Source organism: Schistocerca gregaria, chromosome 3 (assembly GCF_023897955.1).
Source record: "Schistocerca gregaria isolate iqSchGreg1 chromosome 3, iqSchGreg1.2, whole genome shotgun sequence".
Taxonomy (NCBI): domain Eukaryota; kingdom Metazoa; phylum Arthropoda; class Insecta; order Orthoptera; family Acrididae; genus Schistocerca; species Schistocerca gregaria.
In genome coordinates this window covers 416611388-416628427 of record NC_064922.1, presented here as the reverse complement: position 1 = coordinate 416628427, position 17040 = coordinate 416611388, and the positions used below count along the sequence as shown (strand labels likewise).

The window sequence follows — 17040 nt, the reverse complement described above, 5'->3', positions numbered from 1 at the left end:
TCCAACATGCTCTCAATTTTAAGTAAAATTGCAATATATTATCTACATTTCATTTGCTGCAATGTATCAGCTAAAATCAACCACACACAAAGTTTACCCTATATGATTTTACCTCTGTGAACTCTAAAATTTTGTGCAATGTTTTGCTTAATTTGATGCAGCACAGTAAGTATGATGGATAATGAAAAGAAATTCAGCTCTTTATTGAGTAAAGATGTTAGTCTATAAGATGAGCAAAACTCAAAGGTTTTCATTTAACTGTTTTTGAAAAATTGGATGGTAAGCATTTCATATTGGCCAGAATGTTCTCTGCACAGGCACCAGCATTTGGTGAGCAGTACAGCCAGAACAAAATCCACCTCCACACAGAATGCAGAGAACAAGTGTGTAGCAGCGAAAGTATTAATTATACTGTCCCAGAAACTTGGCATTTGCACCACAATACTGGTCTCATAATATTCCATTTCAGGATTATATTCGAGCCAGTGCGCGGCAACAGCTGATTTGCTTGGTTGTTTTAGTTGAGTGTATCACTGATGTTCCTTTCATCTCTCCTCGACTGTTCTGGTAATCTGCCCAACATAAGACATGCCACATTCACATGGAATATGATACACATCCAGCTTTTGGAGATCTAGATTGTCTTTAACATTGCAACGCTTACTTTTTATCTTAGTTGAAGGGAGCGAGATATACTGGATGCTGTGTTTTTATAGGAGTCTATAGATCTCCGTGGATATTTGGTCAACATAAGGTAGGTAGAAAATTTCTGGATGCCCTTCCTCAGTCTGAATCAACCGCTTTCTCAGGTATTCTTGATTTTGATTGCATCACTCTTTCAATTTGATGCTCTGAGTCCCCACTCCTTCAGAACACCAGTCATAGGTGTTGTAAATCTCTGGTGAGGCAGTCCTTATCTGAAAGTGTTTGGACTCTATGGACTGGAGTCTTAAGCACCGAATTTATGACTGGTGGCAATAGCTATATGCATGGAAGTAGATGTCAGTGTGCGTAGGTTTTCTGTATATACTGTGACCCAGGGATCCATTTGGTCTCTAACCCATCAAGGAAAGGTAGCAGGATTTATTTTTCAATTTCCATTATGAGTTCAATATTGCAATGGGTAGAGTTTAAATGTTCCAGGAACTCTTGAAGCTTTGCACACCATATGGCTCTATCATGAATGTTTCGTCCGCATACTAATAGAAACGCGGGTTTTATCTACCAATAGAAATGTGGGTTTCAACTTGGCGTATTCTAGTATGTTTGCCTTGAAGTGTTCCGCATATAGGTTCATCATGAGGGAGTAATGGGCTACGCATCACCATGCCATCGGTATGTTTGTAATGCTTTCTGTCAAACAGAAAATAAGTTAATGTCAAAATGTGCCAAAAAGTTCTATGAAACAATCTTGGAACTTCCCTGCTATGAGTCCAAGGAATCAGAAAGTGGAACTCTTGTAAACAGGGAGAATACGTCGACACTGGCCATCATAACCTTATCCTGGAACTACAGTTGACTAAGGCAATGTACAAAGTTGGCAGAGTTGTGAATTTGGTGTTTGCCCTTCCCCACATATTCGCTGTGAATGCATTTCAGGCGTTTTGCCAGCTGGTAAGTAGATGCGCCAGGATTATTGTGTGTTATAGAGCTGTTCTTTCTCTGTGTACCTTAGAAAGACTATATAGTAGTCGTGATAGCAGTGCTGCTTGTGTTTGAAGACCCTTAATGATTCTAGGTGGCAAGCCTGACTCATTGAGTAGAGTCCTCATCTTCCTCTCAATTTTATTCGTAAGACCAACAGCTATCTCTTTGTATGCAATGTCATTCAAAAGATTGAATATCTTCTAATTGTAGTCCACATGTGACATTAAGACTATAATGTTGCCCTTGTTAGCTGGCAGAACTACAGTTTCCTTGTCCTCCTACAGATTTTTCAATGCTACTCATTCTCCCTTGAAGATGTTTGATCTCAGTGTAGGCACATTGGTAAAGGCTCTGCAGGTTTTGTGGTGAACATCTGCTACTTCTGGTGGGAGAGAACCTGCAACATGCTCCACAGAGCTGATGTAATCTGCTGCTGGTAGCCTTTTAGGTGTGGGTGTGAAATTTACCCTTTTATTGAAGATCTTCACTGTATCCTTATCCAGGTGTTTCTCAGTAAGATTAATTACAGTACAGCTCCCTGTATCTTAGCTTGGCTTAATGTGCAAGCAACTGAATTTTGCTTTTTGGTGCATAGATTATGCTTACGACCATGATGTATTGTTAGGCCATTCCCAAAAATTGGAAGAAAGTTTAGATGACATGTAAAGATGGAGATGGAGAACCTCTTTTTGATGTGACATGTAGCTACCATAAAGTGTCAGAAATTCTCTCTCGTGTTAGAGCCATGCTTGCATGGTGTATAGTTTGCCACTGGTGTCTTAATGTAGTGCTTGATTTTAGTGAACATAGATTAAAATAGTTCATCTCTACATCTCGTTAGGAAGGTCAACATACTGAGAAGTTGACAGCTGGCAGCATCGAAGTCCATCCACAGGAACAGAGGTGGGTCGCTACAGCTACATGTCCCCACAATGACAAATGATAATCAGCTCCATGGACTCACTGGCTAGGCCACCAAAAGATTTGTTGGATGATGGCACCTGCAGCTCCACATCAGCCTTGACTTGGATGGCAATGCTGCGGTGCATGGTGGCTGTGTTCACCAGGTGGGACTTGCTGCTCCTTCGAAGATTGTGGACAGCTAGACGGGGATAGTCCATAGCAGGTCCAACCTCCATGGTGGATGCCTGCTAACTGAGTAGATCCCTCCAGTGGAACAGGAGTAATATGTAATATTTATCCAAGGTTGTTCCATATGCTTTGCGGCTGTTACGCAGAAGTGATGTCAATTGTCTTGGTATTTTTGTCTGGTCAGCTCATGTGGTCACCGCAGTTGCAAGTGAAAGATGTCTAAACTCCACCTGTCAGGGTGATGGGTGGTGCATTTTGCAGAGTCAGTGTGTTGAGTGGTTACTGTTGCATTCGACTTAAGCTTTCTTACGCCACTGTGGTTGTCTTCACAGTGACTATATCCCTCTCTCCCTGTGATGTTATTATACTGCAGTGGTGCTTTGGACACTCAGTTCTTAAAGTGTGTAGCAATTAAATCTGTCTTGTGGCCATATTACATATGACATCTATGGTCCTTCCTTGATGGCAATCCACCTGGCATCCTGATGTGCTTTGCTCAAAATTTTACTCAACTGTGATAAGCATATTATTCTGTGGAATGTTAGTATGGAACAGATGTTTATTATATTATTTAATGAAATCATTAATACACTGTATCACCTTGTTCAAAATTATTAAACTTTAACTGAAACATGAAAAAACACTGCCGGTACAATAATTTTTAAATATTGTACAAATTTGGTATGTATTGCCATGAATATGTATGTTTAGCACAGCTCTAGAATGCCTAGAGAAATTTCAACCTAACTTCGCTCATACACGGCGTAATCTGTAAGCCTGCATTTAGTGAAATTGTTTTCAAGATAACAGCAGAATCTTAGTTGTTATATCCATTTCTGTATTGCTGGTAGTACTAGAGATAAGAGTTACTACTGTGCCAAAACTGTTCATAGCAGCAAAGAAAAGAATTGCAATTCTGTAGCGTGTTCATACATTAAGAATACCGTTTCATGTGGTAGGTTTCAAATGATAAAGATGTGCTAGCAACAAAAAATACAGGGTTGTTATAATTAAACTTCCACTGCTTGGGCCAATGTAGATGGAAGACTATTTAGCATATGGGTACCCAACCTTAAAGGAATGATGTTCACAGTGTGTGCAGCAGGATTTGTGTTGTTAGTAGTGTTAGTGCCATGACTCGCAGTTAGACACCAGTACTGGTATGTGTAGTAATCAGCCAAGCTTTCGGAGCCAGTGGCTCAGAACGGTTGAAGAGAGAGAAAGAGGGGTGAAGGAAAAGGGGTAGTGCTAGGAAAAGGGGTAGATCTTGGAAAAATCACCCAGAACTGTGGGTCCAGAAGACTTACAGCACGGGATGAGAAGGAAAGACTGATTCATTGTTATATGCTTGTAAAAATATGTGTAGTATGGCACTTACTATTCTGTGCTAGTGTGTGTCAAATTAGACATCATAATCAGTGCAACAATCATGTGATGTGCATTCTTCACAACAGCATAGAGTATTTTGTAGTTTCTGAAAGTAATAAAAAGGATGTGAAAATAGTGATTGAAAAGCAGATAAGGAGCAGATCATCATATCTTACGCTACAGATACAGTCATACTATGGAAAAAACTGGTAATTTTACATTCAAATTACCATTGAAAGCTATACAAATACCTTTATATAATTGAATATGTCAATAATAATTCATGTTGTTATAATTAATACTGTGAAAATGTAACCACAAGTATCTCTGTTTATAAAATGAAGTTTTTATTCTGCAGGACTGTTTTCCACTGTTCCCTCAAATCTGAAATGTGCCACACTGTTTTGTACATGTTTTCAAGGTGGTAAATCCTTTTTGAATGACTTAATCAGAGACATTTTCATGATCTAGGTAGTCATTTTTGAATAGGAGAAGTAAATGACAGTTGTAGTAACCATTCTTAAGAAAGAAAAGCATAGCAATTAAGTAATAAAGAACTATAGGCTGAAATAACATATTTATCTGTTAGAAATTTGGTATCTTAGAAATTGCAACCAATGATGATCCGAGTCTTAATGCCTTGTCGGGAAGTGATTTGGGACTTGAACTAAAAATCTTATAATTTTAATGGACAAATATGCAATGAGAGCTTAATATCCATAAATTTATGTAATAAAATGCTGCCAGCCGCTTACTAAATGTTTAAAAAAATTGGGAGAATGTAATTTAAGTGATTGGCTGGTGATAGTGTTCATCAAGTGTGAATTTCAGTAGTACATGTGATGATGATTAGCTTTGCTGCCAACATATAGCACACGTCTTGTTGTTCTAGCACAAATTCATAATCTGTAGCTGTATATCTATTCTGAATATTTCAGTTTTAGGGTTTTTGTACCTAAATATTAATTTATCATTTTCCTGCATTTTGTGCATTTACCTCGGGGGTGAGATTTGCATCTTACATAATCATGCATGTTTTTCTTCCTCCCTCTCTGATACAGATTATAAACCAATGATGAGAGAGAGAGAGAGAGAGAGAGAGAGAGAGAGAGAGAGAGAGAGAGAGAGATAGCTTTTCTCTATGTAGGTCTTGTAAGAACTGTGTGCATTCCCATGATATCATAATCTCAGTTAAATAGAAATACAGACCATCTTGTTTTATACATAGTCTTGCCCAGTTGAATATCTCCAATGAATGAAAATAATAAGCCTAAATGCTTGTGAAAGAGAAAACTTTACTTTCACTTGTAACTATAAATTTTCACTTCCGTGCAAGCTGAAATTGGATTTATGTTACATTTGTCATTATACATTGCTCAGCCAGAACATTATGAGCACCTTCCTAAAAGCCGGTGTGTCCATCTTTGGCACTGATAACAACAGCGACAAATCGTGGTGTGGAAGCAGTGAGGTCTTGGTAGGTTTCTGGAGTGAGTTGAAACTACATCTGCACACACAAGTCAACTAATTCCTATAAATTCTGGGGAGGGAGGCTGATGAACTCTGACGCCACATTTAATCACATCCCAGATGTGTTCGACTGGGTTCAGATGTGGCTAGTTTGGAACTCGTCATTGTTCCTCAAACCACTCCATCACACTCCTGGTCTTGAGACATGGCACATTATCTTGTTGAAAAATGCCACAGCCGTCAGGAAGTATGATTGTCATGAAGGGGTGTATGTGGTCTGTAACTAGTGTACAATTCTTCTTGGCCATCATGGTGCCTTGCACAAGCTTCAGTGGACCCGTGGATGCCCATGTGAATATTCCCCAGATTATAATGGTGCCTCCACCAGCTTGCCTCCATCCTACAATACACGTGTCAAGGAGCTGTTCCTCTGGAAGATGATGGATTTGTGCCTTCCCATCGGCATCATGGAGAAGGTATCGGGATTCATCAGATTACGCAACTCTCTGTCACTGTGCCATCATCCAGTGCCGAGGGTCATGTACCCGTTTCACAAGTAGTTGCCGATGTCATGGTGTTAACATTGGTACATGCATAGGTCATCTGTTGCGGAGGACCCTCATTAGGTGTGTTTGGTGCACTGTGTGTTCAGACACACTTGTACTCTGGCCAGCATTAAAGTCTGATGTTAGTCACGCCACAGTTTGCCGCCTGTCCTGCCTTATCAGTCTGCCCAGCCCATGAATTGTGATATCTAATGAGGGGTAGCTGTCTGGCACCATGACGTCTGGACCTGGTTTCACCTTGGTTTCACACACGTGTTACAGACACTCACCACAGCACTCCTTGAACACCCAAGTTATGCAGTTTCTGAAATGCTTGGGCCAAGCCTCTGGACCATCACAATCTGACCTTGGTCAAACTAAGATAGATTGTGCATCTTCCCCATTCTGCACATGGACAGCACTCTTACTGATACTTCACGCACAGTGCATGTGCTGACTGTCATTTCTCGCCAGGTGACACTGCTATTGCCTGGGCGGGTTTATATCGGTAGTAGGCCATAATGTTCTGGCTGATCATTGTAAATCTTGATAAAAAAAATATTTCTTGTTTCTGAAATTTTAAGAATGTTGCTTGCTTGCAAGCAGAAGGTTTGTTGTGTTTAAATGGCTTTTAAAATCCACAGGTGGTGTATTTTGGCTCCAGTCCTAGGGTGGGAGGAAGACAGTACGCATCAATATTGGCGGCTACAGTTGGCCCTCCTGGAAAGTACATTGGAGCAGCCTTGTGAGGGTGCAGTGTCAGCAAGACATTTGGGCCAAATGCTGATAACACCACTGCTTTCTGCTTCATGCCACAGTAGGAACAGGAAATGTCAACAACTAGCTCTTGATAGGTTAGCACAGGCAACCCAGGTCCTAATGGCACAAAACGCAATTGTGGGAAACACACGTGAGTTAATTTTTCCTTTTTATGACTGTGATTTTTGTATTTTATCATATTAAAGTTATATTAATCAGTAATTACAAATTGTTATTTGAGGTTGAAAATATATGGAAGTTTTTTTCCCTACATTTTCATTGAGAAAAATCGAGAAAAAAGTGGTTAGTTTTATGCTGTCCATGTACAGGATTTGTTTCTGACACAGAAGTGTGCTGCCAAGTAAATTTGCTTTAACTAGTAACGTCATAATTTTTTTTTCAGTACAAGATTAGTTACCAATAATGAAATGCATTTGTTTTCTCATATGGCACATACAGAGTAAGATTTCATTTTCTCATGTTCCTGAAGGAAAACTTTTAAATTAAGATAACACAAAAACCATCACATCATATAGCAAAGAGCAAAATATCTGGCAGTTAAAAACAAAAATAACTAAATTAAAAGCTCCACGTAATGTAAACGCTCTTTACATATTACAAATACCTCTTACTGACAATTATTGCAGTACCTTGTTGTTCATGCTGGATCATCAGCTTATCCCTCAGTCATCACCTTTGAATTTTTCATTGAATTTAAAGTCTGTTGCCGTGCACAGTTCTTCATCATCTGTGAGCTGTTGGGTGCTTATTTTCACAATTCTGTCTTTGAAGTGGACCAATATTGCTCTCACCATGTTGGCCCCGGTATTGTAATGGAAATGCACCTGCCAGGAAACTGAGAGGTCACTATGCCGATTCTTGGTCAGACTATTGATTTTTCACATTTTGTTTTAACTTAGCCTTCACACTCAGTGATGTGACGAACTGCCGGAAACATATGGTTCCACATGAAACCATAGGTTCCCTTTCCATGTTTGGGTAACTGGGATATGTTAGGGAGATGCAAGTTGCCGAAGGGCGTCCAATTAAAAGACTTGTATCAGGTCATTGAGCCATATGAAATTGTTATTGTTATTATTATTATTATTGTTATTGCCATCATTATCATCATCGTCATTGTGTCATCTTTTACTACATCTGTCATAATTTTCCATTACTGTATGTAATTTAATTTGCTGCCAAGTATCGAAAGAATAGCAAATTAATCCTATAAAGGTTATCGTTTTTATTTGGATCATTACCAGTCTCATAATATTTGTCAAAATGGGATATAGACACTACATGAAAAGACAAAAATTCAGTTATGAGAAATGCTTTTAGATATTGAATTATAATCTGAAGCGACTTTGGACATTGTCTAACACAAATGTGTCTGCTGATCAAAACTTTTACTTCTTCACATACAGGCTGTAGGTGATCATTTATCGTGAAACCCTTTCTAAGACAAACTTTTGTAAATATAGACTACTATTTGGCAGATTTTTCTGAATGATGCATTCTTCCATACTGGCTGTCATTGGATGGATTAAAATGTACCTTATTTTTGTATTTACTGCTGCACATTTTTGACTGTTGACCCATTTTCAAATGATTGTAAGCTGAATTCATCGAAGGATCAAGCATTCATTATTTCATTTCTTAGAAGTATGGTACGGCTTTGAGAATACGATTCAGTGCTACATTTGCCAAATCAGACAGAAATATCTGCCACAGAATGTAGTGATACATCTTCTGTTCTCTGAAATATGATTGACTATGATTCCCCTAGAGACCATTAGGCATTGTGTTGCTGGACTGCTATAAATGCATTTAATGGTGTAGCAATTAAATAACAATCTTTCTGATATTTCTTGACATTCATTACCATTAATTTTGTGCACCACTACATAATGTAAATATATAGATATTAAGAAAGATTACAAAATAAAATTACTGAAACTGTTGTTTTCTTTCTTTACAGAAGAACTTCTCTCACAACTTGAATTATTGCCAGAAAATAGGCTCCTTAGTCTTGTCATCAAGAAACATAAAGTGATAACAATAGTGTAAACACAGCTAAGATGAACAAACCGAGCATTTGATTGACTGGTGTGTCATAACAGCAACATAGTGTGCAAAAATAATAGCAAGTGCCTGTACAGGAATCGTTAGAATACAGTTCATTGCCACTGTGGAAGTCTTGCCAAAGTTCCTGTCTTGCATTATATTTTCCATATTTTGCCATTTTACTGAAGTAACTGCAGAGTCTTACATCGTGTTGTCATTGTCAATTTTGTTTTGAGTCATAAGCTCAAAATTTGTATCTCATTATTTTGTTATGTAATATATATATTTACTAAATTGTTATAATTTGCTTTTTTTGGATTATGCATTATACAGCGACCAGCAGCATTTATAAAGATTTTAGTTTAGCTTTACTCAATTTAATTACTGAAACAACAAAAGTTCTGCATGTTGGACATAAGATAACATGATTTTGGGAAAACTCATCATGAGTCACCCAAGAGTGCCCATATGATAGTTTGTGGTGGTTGTGGTTGTGGTTGGGGGGGGGGGGGGGGCGCAATCTGTGGGTATGAAGTATTTTTAATATTTTGGAAGATGAAAGGTGACTTGTAAGTAGCCATACTAAAGTTCCAGTTACAAACCTGTCAAATAATTTCCACGCTACTGCCTGTTAAATTATTATTATTTATTTTTTAAAGAAAAACACCTGACTACTCTATATTTCTTCCTTTCTCCTTATCCTTAGTTATGGGCACCCTTGTGGTCCTCAAGCCATGGGATGAATGTAGACTACCACTCACTACACGAAAGATTGGTCATTAGACATAAGAAATTGAGCTTCGCAAATCATCAGCTACTGCTCTCACCTCCATTTCTCTCTGTTTATTACTATAGTTATCCATTCACTGTCTGCTTCAAATCAATATGGCTTCCAAACACAGAATTTTTTGACCAGCTAAATTATGATGTGTTGTACGCATTTGGAGTAAAGAAAAAGGAAAGGGGCGGGGGCACAATGAAGAAAGATTGATGAAGAAGAGAGTACTAGACGCTGTAAAGATATTGCAGCCACACAAAATATGGAACAGTTGACACAAATTACGGTGTGCAGTAGAGTGTTGACTGAGTAATGAGAAAAAACCATTATAAGTCTATTTCTCTGTGATAATATACCTTCTCTGAATTCGTATGTTCTTTACAAATCAAGGAATAAAGTTACAATATGAGAGTTTCAAGTAGGGTCTGGCTAAGGCAAAACCACTATGCTATTACTCTTGTCACAGAGTGGTCAGCATGTTCAACTGCCTTGCAGAGGACCCAGGTTAAATTCTCTGTACTGCCAGGGCTTTTTCTTTCATGAAAGGGCTGAATTGGGGTCCAGTAACCCTCAAGGTGCCAGTTGAGGAGATACGTGAATGAAAACTTGTGACTCCAAGCCAACAATGTCTGGGAGAAGAGTGTGTGCCCACTCCATACCACATCGAAATGACTCCATATGTCTGAGGATGACATGGAGACTGGTTGGCATTGTGCAGTCCTGTAGGCCTGATCTGCAGAGTTAGGTACCTTTTTTTTACACACTATTCTATCAAACAGTTCTTATACACATTGGAATCCACAACCTAAAACGCACAAGGCTTCACCTAGCAGATAGATAGAGGTATATTGCTTCCACATCAGCATGTGAAGAGAAGGACTATACGAGGGGTGTTTGAAAAGTATGTGCAAAGTCCAACAGATGGCACCACCAGTACATATCAAGGACATGTTAAGTTAGTAGCATCTTTGGAAAGAACGCACACCAAATTTCAGCCATATTAGTCTATTTCTTTGTGTTTGGCATTCATGTGAATCAAGGATGTCGAGTGCTTGTCAAAAAATGGACGAAAAAGAATTTCGTGTGGTGATTAAACATTACTTTATGAAAGGCAAAACACCTCAGGAGACTAAAGAGAAGCTTGATAAACATTACGGTGACTCTGCACCTTCGATTAGAACAGTTTATAAGCGGTTTCAAAATTTTTGAGAGTGGCCATATGGGCACAGGTGATGCTGAACATTCTGGATGCCCTGCGGAGGTTACAACTCCAGAGATCATTGATAAAATCCAGAAGAGTTAAGGTGCATGAGATTGCTAGTGCTGTGGGCATCTCGAATGAATGGGTACATAATATTTTGCATAAACGTTTGGACATGAGAAAGCTATCGGCAAGATGAGTTTTGCAGTTGCTCGTGCTTGACCAAAAACGCAACTGTGTGAAGTGTTGCAAGGATGGTTTGCAGCTGTTCAGGAAGAATCTGCAGGACTTTGTCATTTTGTCACTGTGGATGAAACATGGATACATTATTATACTCCTGAGACCAAGGAACAATCTAAACAATGGGTTACCAAGGGAGAACCTGTACCAAAAAAGGCAAAGACCATTCCTTCAGCCGGAAAGGTTATGGCGACTGTCTTTCGGCATTCACAGGGGATAATCATCATTGACTATCTCAAAAAGGGTAAAACTATTACAGGTGCATATTATTCATCATTATTGGACCGTTTTGAAAGCCTAGCTGCAAGAAAAATGCTGACAATTGAACCGCGAAAAAAATCCTTTTCCATCACGACAGTGCACCAACACACACCTAAGCAGTTGTGGTCGCAAAATTAATGGAAATAGGATTCCAACTCGTTTCACATCCCCCCTATTCTACAGACTTGGCTCCCTTGGACTACTATTTGTTCTCCAATTTGAAGAAATGGCTGACGGGATAAAGATTTTATTCAAATGAGGTGGTGATTGTAGCAACTAATAGCTGTTTTGCAGACTTGAACAATTCGTGTTATTCGGAAGGGATCAACAAATTAGAACAGCATTGGATGAAGTCTAGAAGGAGACTGTGTCAAAAAATAAAATAAAGGTTTACCCCAAACACGTAAGTAGTTTTTATTTTTGCACGGACTTTTCAAATGCCACTCGTATAACTCCTACAAAATTAAAAAAATCACAGATCCCCAAGTACAGGGTGGCACAGGGGAGTGGGAAATTTTGAATGTTAGTGTAGGCAACATTACAGTGCTGCAGTTGTTTGGATTCAATATGTAGCTGTGAACATGTTGCCATATAGTTACCATGTAGCACTGGAATGGTGTGGAATGTGCTATTGCTTTGAGAGTGTTTATAAGCAGGTTGATAGTGTGGGTGCAGCACAAAGGGTATTTTGACAGCATTACCAGCTAGAACATCTTGGATGTGTCCCATCTGCTCGTGAGATTACAATGTGGTGGGTAACTTTGAAGAAACTGGTTCAGCTTTGTAAAAGAAGCCTCTAGATGACATTCAGATGGTACATATTGCAGAGAACATTGAATTGTTAGAATTTCTGCAAGAGGAGACCTTGCCATTCCCTTTGACAGCAGGCACATGCAGTAGAGATTGTGCAATGAAATGTACAAAGAATATGGTACAAATTTAAGTTCCACCTGTATAAATTGCAGGTTGTACAGCAATTAAATCCACAAGATCCTGTGTCACATAGGGACTATAGGTAACATGTGTTCATTAAAATCATCAAGAATGCCACATTCCTTAACACCTTATGGATATAAGATGAATACCACTTCCTCCTTAACAGATATGTTAACATACAGAATTTTTGTTACAGGGCACAGAAAACTCCCTGAGAATTTCAGGAGCATCCATCACATACTGCCAAGGTTACACTATGGTATGCTGTATCCAGCCATGGTGTCACTGTCCCCTCACTTGTGTGAAAATGTGGTTCCAGTAGGAAGGAGTCACATTTCGTAGTGTTTGACAATTGATGGAAGATGTTTGGCAGTTGTTTTGAAGGCACGCCATTTCACATAATGATGATTTTCCATGACCTGCTAGATCTCCCGATGGAGTATGTGAAATTTCGTGCTGTGGGGACATCTTAATACAATGTGTACTGCACTGTAGCTATCTGTGAACTTAAACAAGATTGAAGACAAAATCACTGCCATTCCCTAAGTCACACTACACCAAGCATTCTGGAGATTCCATAACAGGCTATTAGAATGTGAACACCAAAAGCTATGTCTTCTTTAAGAAATAAGAGACAGTTCGTGAATTATTTAATGAAGACATAAGTGACATACTGTATATATGGACCTTTGTCAATAAAAACATTTTTCCTGTGTTTATTCATGTAAATTATACTAATTCAAAATTTCCCATTTCACTGTGCCACCTCATAGAAATGACAGAAAGAGAGTTTGAACATTTGATTTCTTGTAATGTGAAAAAATATTAACTCTCTTTTGTCTTAAAATGCTAAATAAACTTAATTTTTGAAATGTATTTGTTTTGATATTAGTCTTTGGGAATATAACTGAAATATTTACCTTCTATTTGAAACAATATAAAAATGCATATTTAAATAATTACCTCATGAGATAATAGGATACATACTTCTTTTGTAGTTTAAATTTAATTTAAATTGATGAGGCATTATTTCTTGTGTGTTGAGATAGGATGTAATTACTTAAACCTATCGGTGAGTAGCAGTTTATCCTTTTCATTATATTGTTGGTATTCCAACCAGGACATTGCACTGTTCGTTTTACCTAATGGCTTTTCTTCCATCTCACAACCCTACGAAGTTTTCCTATGTTAATTTTCTCCAAAGCATTACTCTATTCAGTATCTATTCTTTCTCTTCTTTCCTTTGTTGTTCATCGCCTTCCAAACCACACAGACTCTGACATCCGAGCAACACTGTATCAACAGTCTTGTCTGCACACAATGCACAGCTTTGTGACTGCACAGATTGTTAGTGCAGTTTCTCATGTCCCAAATTGTTCCTGCTGATAATTAATCCTAGTGATCACAGTTCCTTCTTAATACTCTTGTATTTTCGCATATTATTTTCCACACCTACCTGTGTCAGAGAAACTTGTGAACCTGAACCTAACCACTCGCTCCTCCTGCCCCTCTGTCTTTTCTCTTGCCCTAACATGAGCAAACTCCAATAAATCATCCATTTCATCCTTTATCTCCACAATTTTCTACATATTTGTGTGTCTACATATTTTTGTTTGTCTTTTTCTCTTATCTGGCTTCCCTCACAATCACCTAACACCTTCATTTGCCCTTTTCATACACAATGTCCCATTTACTCAATGCAATTCCTGTCGCAATGGATGCCTGCTTTAGCTTTCTGCACCAGTTCAGAAAATTAACCCTTTCCCTGGCTAAAACCCAATCCTACACGCTGTTCCTAAAATGCTACCTAAACCATGGAATCAACCTCCCGCCCTCAATGGCCTGAACATAAAAATTTCTTTTTCTGTACCCCAACCTCCTCTCACAATAATCTCCACCTTTTCAGATTCCAGCAGTTCCTGTCCGCCAGAAGCCTGGCACTGCAAAAACACATCTCCATGGCAGAGGCATCCCAGAACAATTTGTGTTCCCACCATAAGATAATGCTACTGTGCAATCCATACTACATACCTCACATTTCTGAAATGCAATCCCTTTCTATCCAGCACCTGGAAGGGCATTCCAGACACCACCTCTGTAAGTTAACCAACATGCTGACAGCTTACTGCCACCTCGGAGCATCACTATCCAGCCCCTGTCATATCCACAGTGTTCCTCCTTGTTAACCCCTCATAGCACCGAGACCCAGCCTAGTGACCTTTGAACTTCCCATATCTCCCAAAATTCCCTACCAACATTCCACAAAGTCCAGAGCCAATACAAGGCCTCACCTTCATCCCTCACCCAAATTTAACAATGTTCGACTTGTCAAAGGCTTACTCTCCTTCTCCTGATCCCTGCAATGGAAACACTTCTTTGCCACCAATTCTTCCAATCCTGGTCAACCTAATTCCAACATTGAACCTTTACTCGCCCAGTTTATACCACCATCTAGCCTTCATCCTACCACCCAAACTTAAAGGAATTCCTTAGCTCCAGCTTGACTCACCATCCTTCCTTGGGCACCTCCCTAAGAACATACGACTTTCAGCAGAAGAAAGAAAAGCCGTACATAGGCTCAAAAAAGATCCTGACCTAATCACCCTACTTGCAGCCAAAAGGTTCCAGCACTGTCATCGTGAATTGCAGTAACTACCTGGTGGAAGGCTTCTGCCAACTGTCTGATTTCTCCAACTATAAACTCTGTCAGAGTGATCCCGTCCCAAAGCCCCACCATAACTTCCAATTTCTGCCTAAAGTCTTAGGTGCTTCCCCGAACCTCTCTCCTGAATCCATTTCTCTCCTACCCCTATGACACTCTGCACACCCATCTTCTTTATGCCCCCCTAAATCCACAAATCCAACAATACTGGACACACCATGATAGTTGGTTATTGTGCCCCTACTGAAAGAACTTTGTCTGCCATTGACCAGCACTTCCAACTGCCCAAAATCTAGCTTCCCCCGTCAGAGATATCAACCATTTCCTTCACTGACTATCCATGATTCCCCAACACCTGTACCTCCTGGACCCCTACATGTGGATTGTTGATGCCATTTCCCTATACACTAATATCTCTTATGCCCATGGTCTTGCTGTTATTGAACACTGCCTCTCCAAATGTCCTTCTGACTTCAGACCCTCTACCTCATTCCTCATACACATACTAACACTATGCAAACACACAACTGCTTCACCTTTGATGGGAAGGCATACAAACAAAGTTGTGGCACAGACATGGAAACCCAGATGGCACCCTCCTGTGCCAACCTGCTTATGGGCCATCTAGAGTAAGCATTCCTAACCTCCCAAAACCCCTGGCCTGGTTGAGGCGCATTGATGAAATCTTCATGTTCTGGACTCAAGGCCAATACACCCTTTTCATATTCCTTCACAACCTCGACACGTTTCCGATCTGCTTCACCTGGTCCTCCTCAAATCAGTGTGGCACTTTCCTGGATATTGACCACTCCTCTCTGGTAGCTCCAGCCACACTTGTGTCCGTACCAACCACGAACAGTACCTGCATTTGTCAGCTGTCATTTCATTCACATGAAAATAATCCCTCCTCTTATAGCCTAGCCACCTGGGGACAGCGTATCTCCTGTGACAAGAACTCCCGTGCCCAATATGCGGAGGGTCTCACAAAAACTCTCACACACAGGCACTATCCCACAAACAGATTTTTCGTGCCAGGTCCCCGTGCAACCCCAATCCTCCCTCCATCCCCAAGAACCACTTACAAAAGAGCACCCCCTTCATCAGTCAGTACTACTGCGAACTGGAACAAGTCATCTGTCAGGGCTTTGATTATCTATCATCATGCCCTCAAATGAGGGACATCATACCCAAGATCGTTCCCACCCTCCCTAAAGAGGTGTTCCGTCACCCAGACAAGGTACAAGATCGTCCAATCCACCCACCCAGCACTTCCTATTCTGGTCCTGTCACAGGCTTATGCTACCCCATCTGAGGAGGGACCACCTGTGAAAGCAACCACATCATATACCATCTCTGCTGCAATCATTGCATAGCTTCTTTTATTGGTTTGAATACCAACCAGCTCTCCACCAGGGTGAATGGCGACTGTCAAATTGTGGCCAAGTGCAAACTGGACCTCTGTGTGGCACAATATATAGCTCAACATAACATGCTTGATTTCAGTGGCTGCTTCACAACCCAGGCCATCTGGATTTTACCCTCAATCACCAGCTTTTCTTAACTGCGCAGGTGGCGGTTATCCTTACAATAAGTTCTCCGCTTCTGGCCACAGGATAAGGTAACCTGCTGTCCCCACACTGTCCACCTGACAGTTTCTACCACCTTTGTCCTATCAGCTCCTCTCAACACATCTCACGCCCTCATTGTGCTCTGCTCTGTGCCAATGCCACCAGTCTTTTCCCCCCTCTGCTATTCTCCTTCCTGCACCCTACCCTCTTCTGCACAGCCTATCTGCTTTACGGCATGCAGTCTTCTCTGGCTTCCATCTATTCCCCACTCACTCCATCAGGCAACACTGACTCCTCTCCCCTCACCGATACCATGCTGTCCTTTCCCTTCCCTGCCCCCAATCTAGATTGCTGCCTTCGTTCAAAGTGAGAGCTGCATTCTGTCTGCAAGGGCAGGAGATAATGATCGTGTATGCATGAGATGTTCCGTTTGCACGTGAGAAGTT

General features: G+C 40.1%; 1 protein-coding gene across 2 annotated transcripts in view; it reads left to right on the top strand.

The window, feature by feature from the left end:
- The window catches only part of LOC126354331 (integrator complex subunit 15), a 49663-nt gene extending 36423 nt beyond the window's left edge, over nt 1-13240 (top strand). Inside the window, exons 6-8 of one of the 2 annotated variants that reach the window (XM_050003896.1) lie at nt 6767-7032; nt 8863-8990; nt 12561-13240. In XM_050003896.1, the coding sequence (XP_049859853.1) occupies nt 6767-7032; nt 8863-8951 (355 nt within the window). In that variant the 3' untranslated portion in view covers nt 8952-8990; nt 12561-13240. Of the gene's footprint in view, nt 1-6766; nt 7033-8862 lie in introns of both variants that reach the window. The other variant, XM_050003895.1, reaches the window with a different exon arrangement.
- Nucleotides 13241-17040: the final 3800 nt, after the last annotated feature.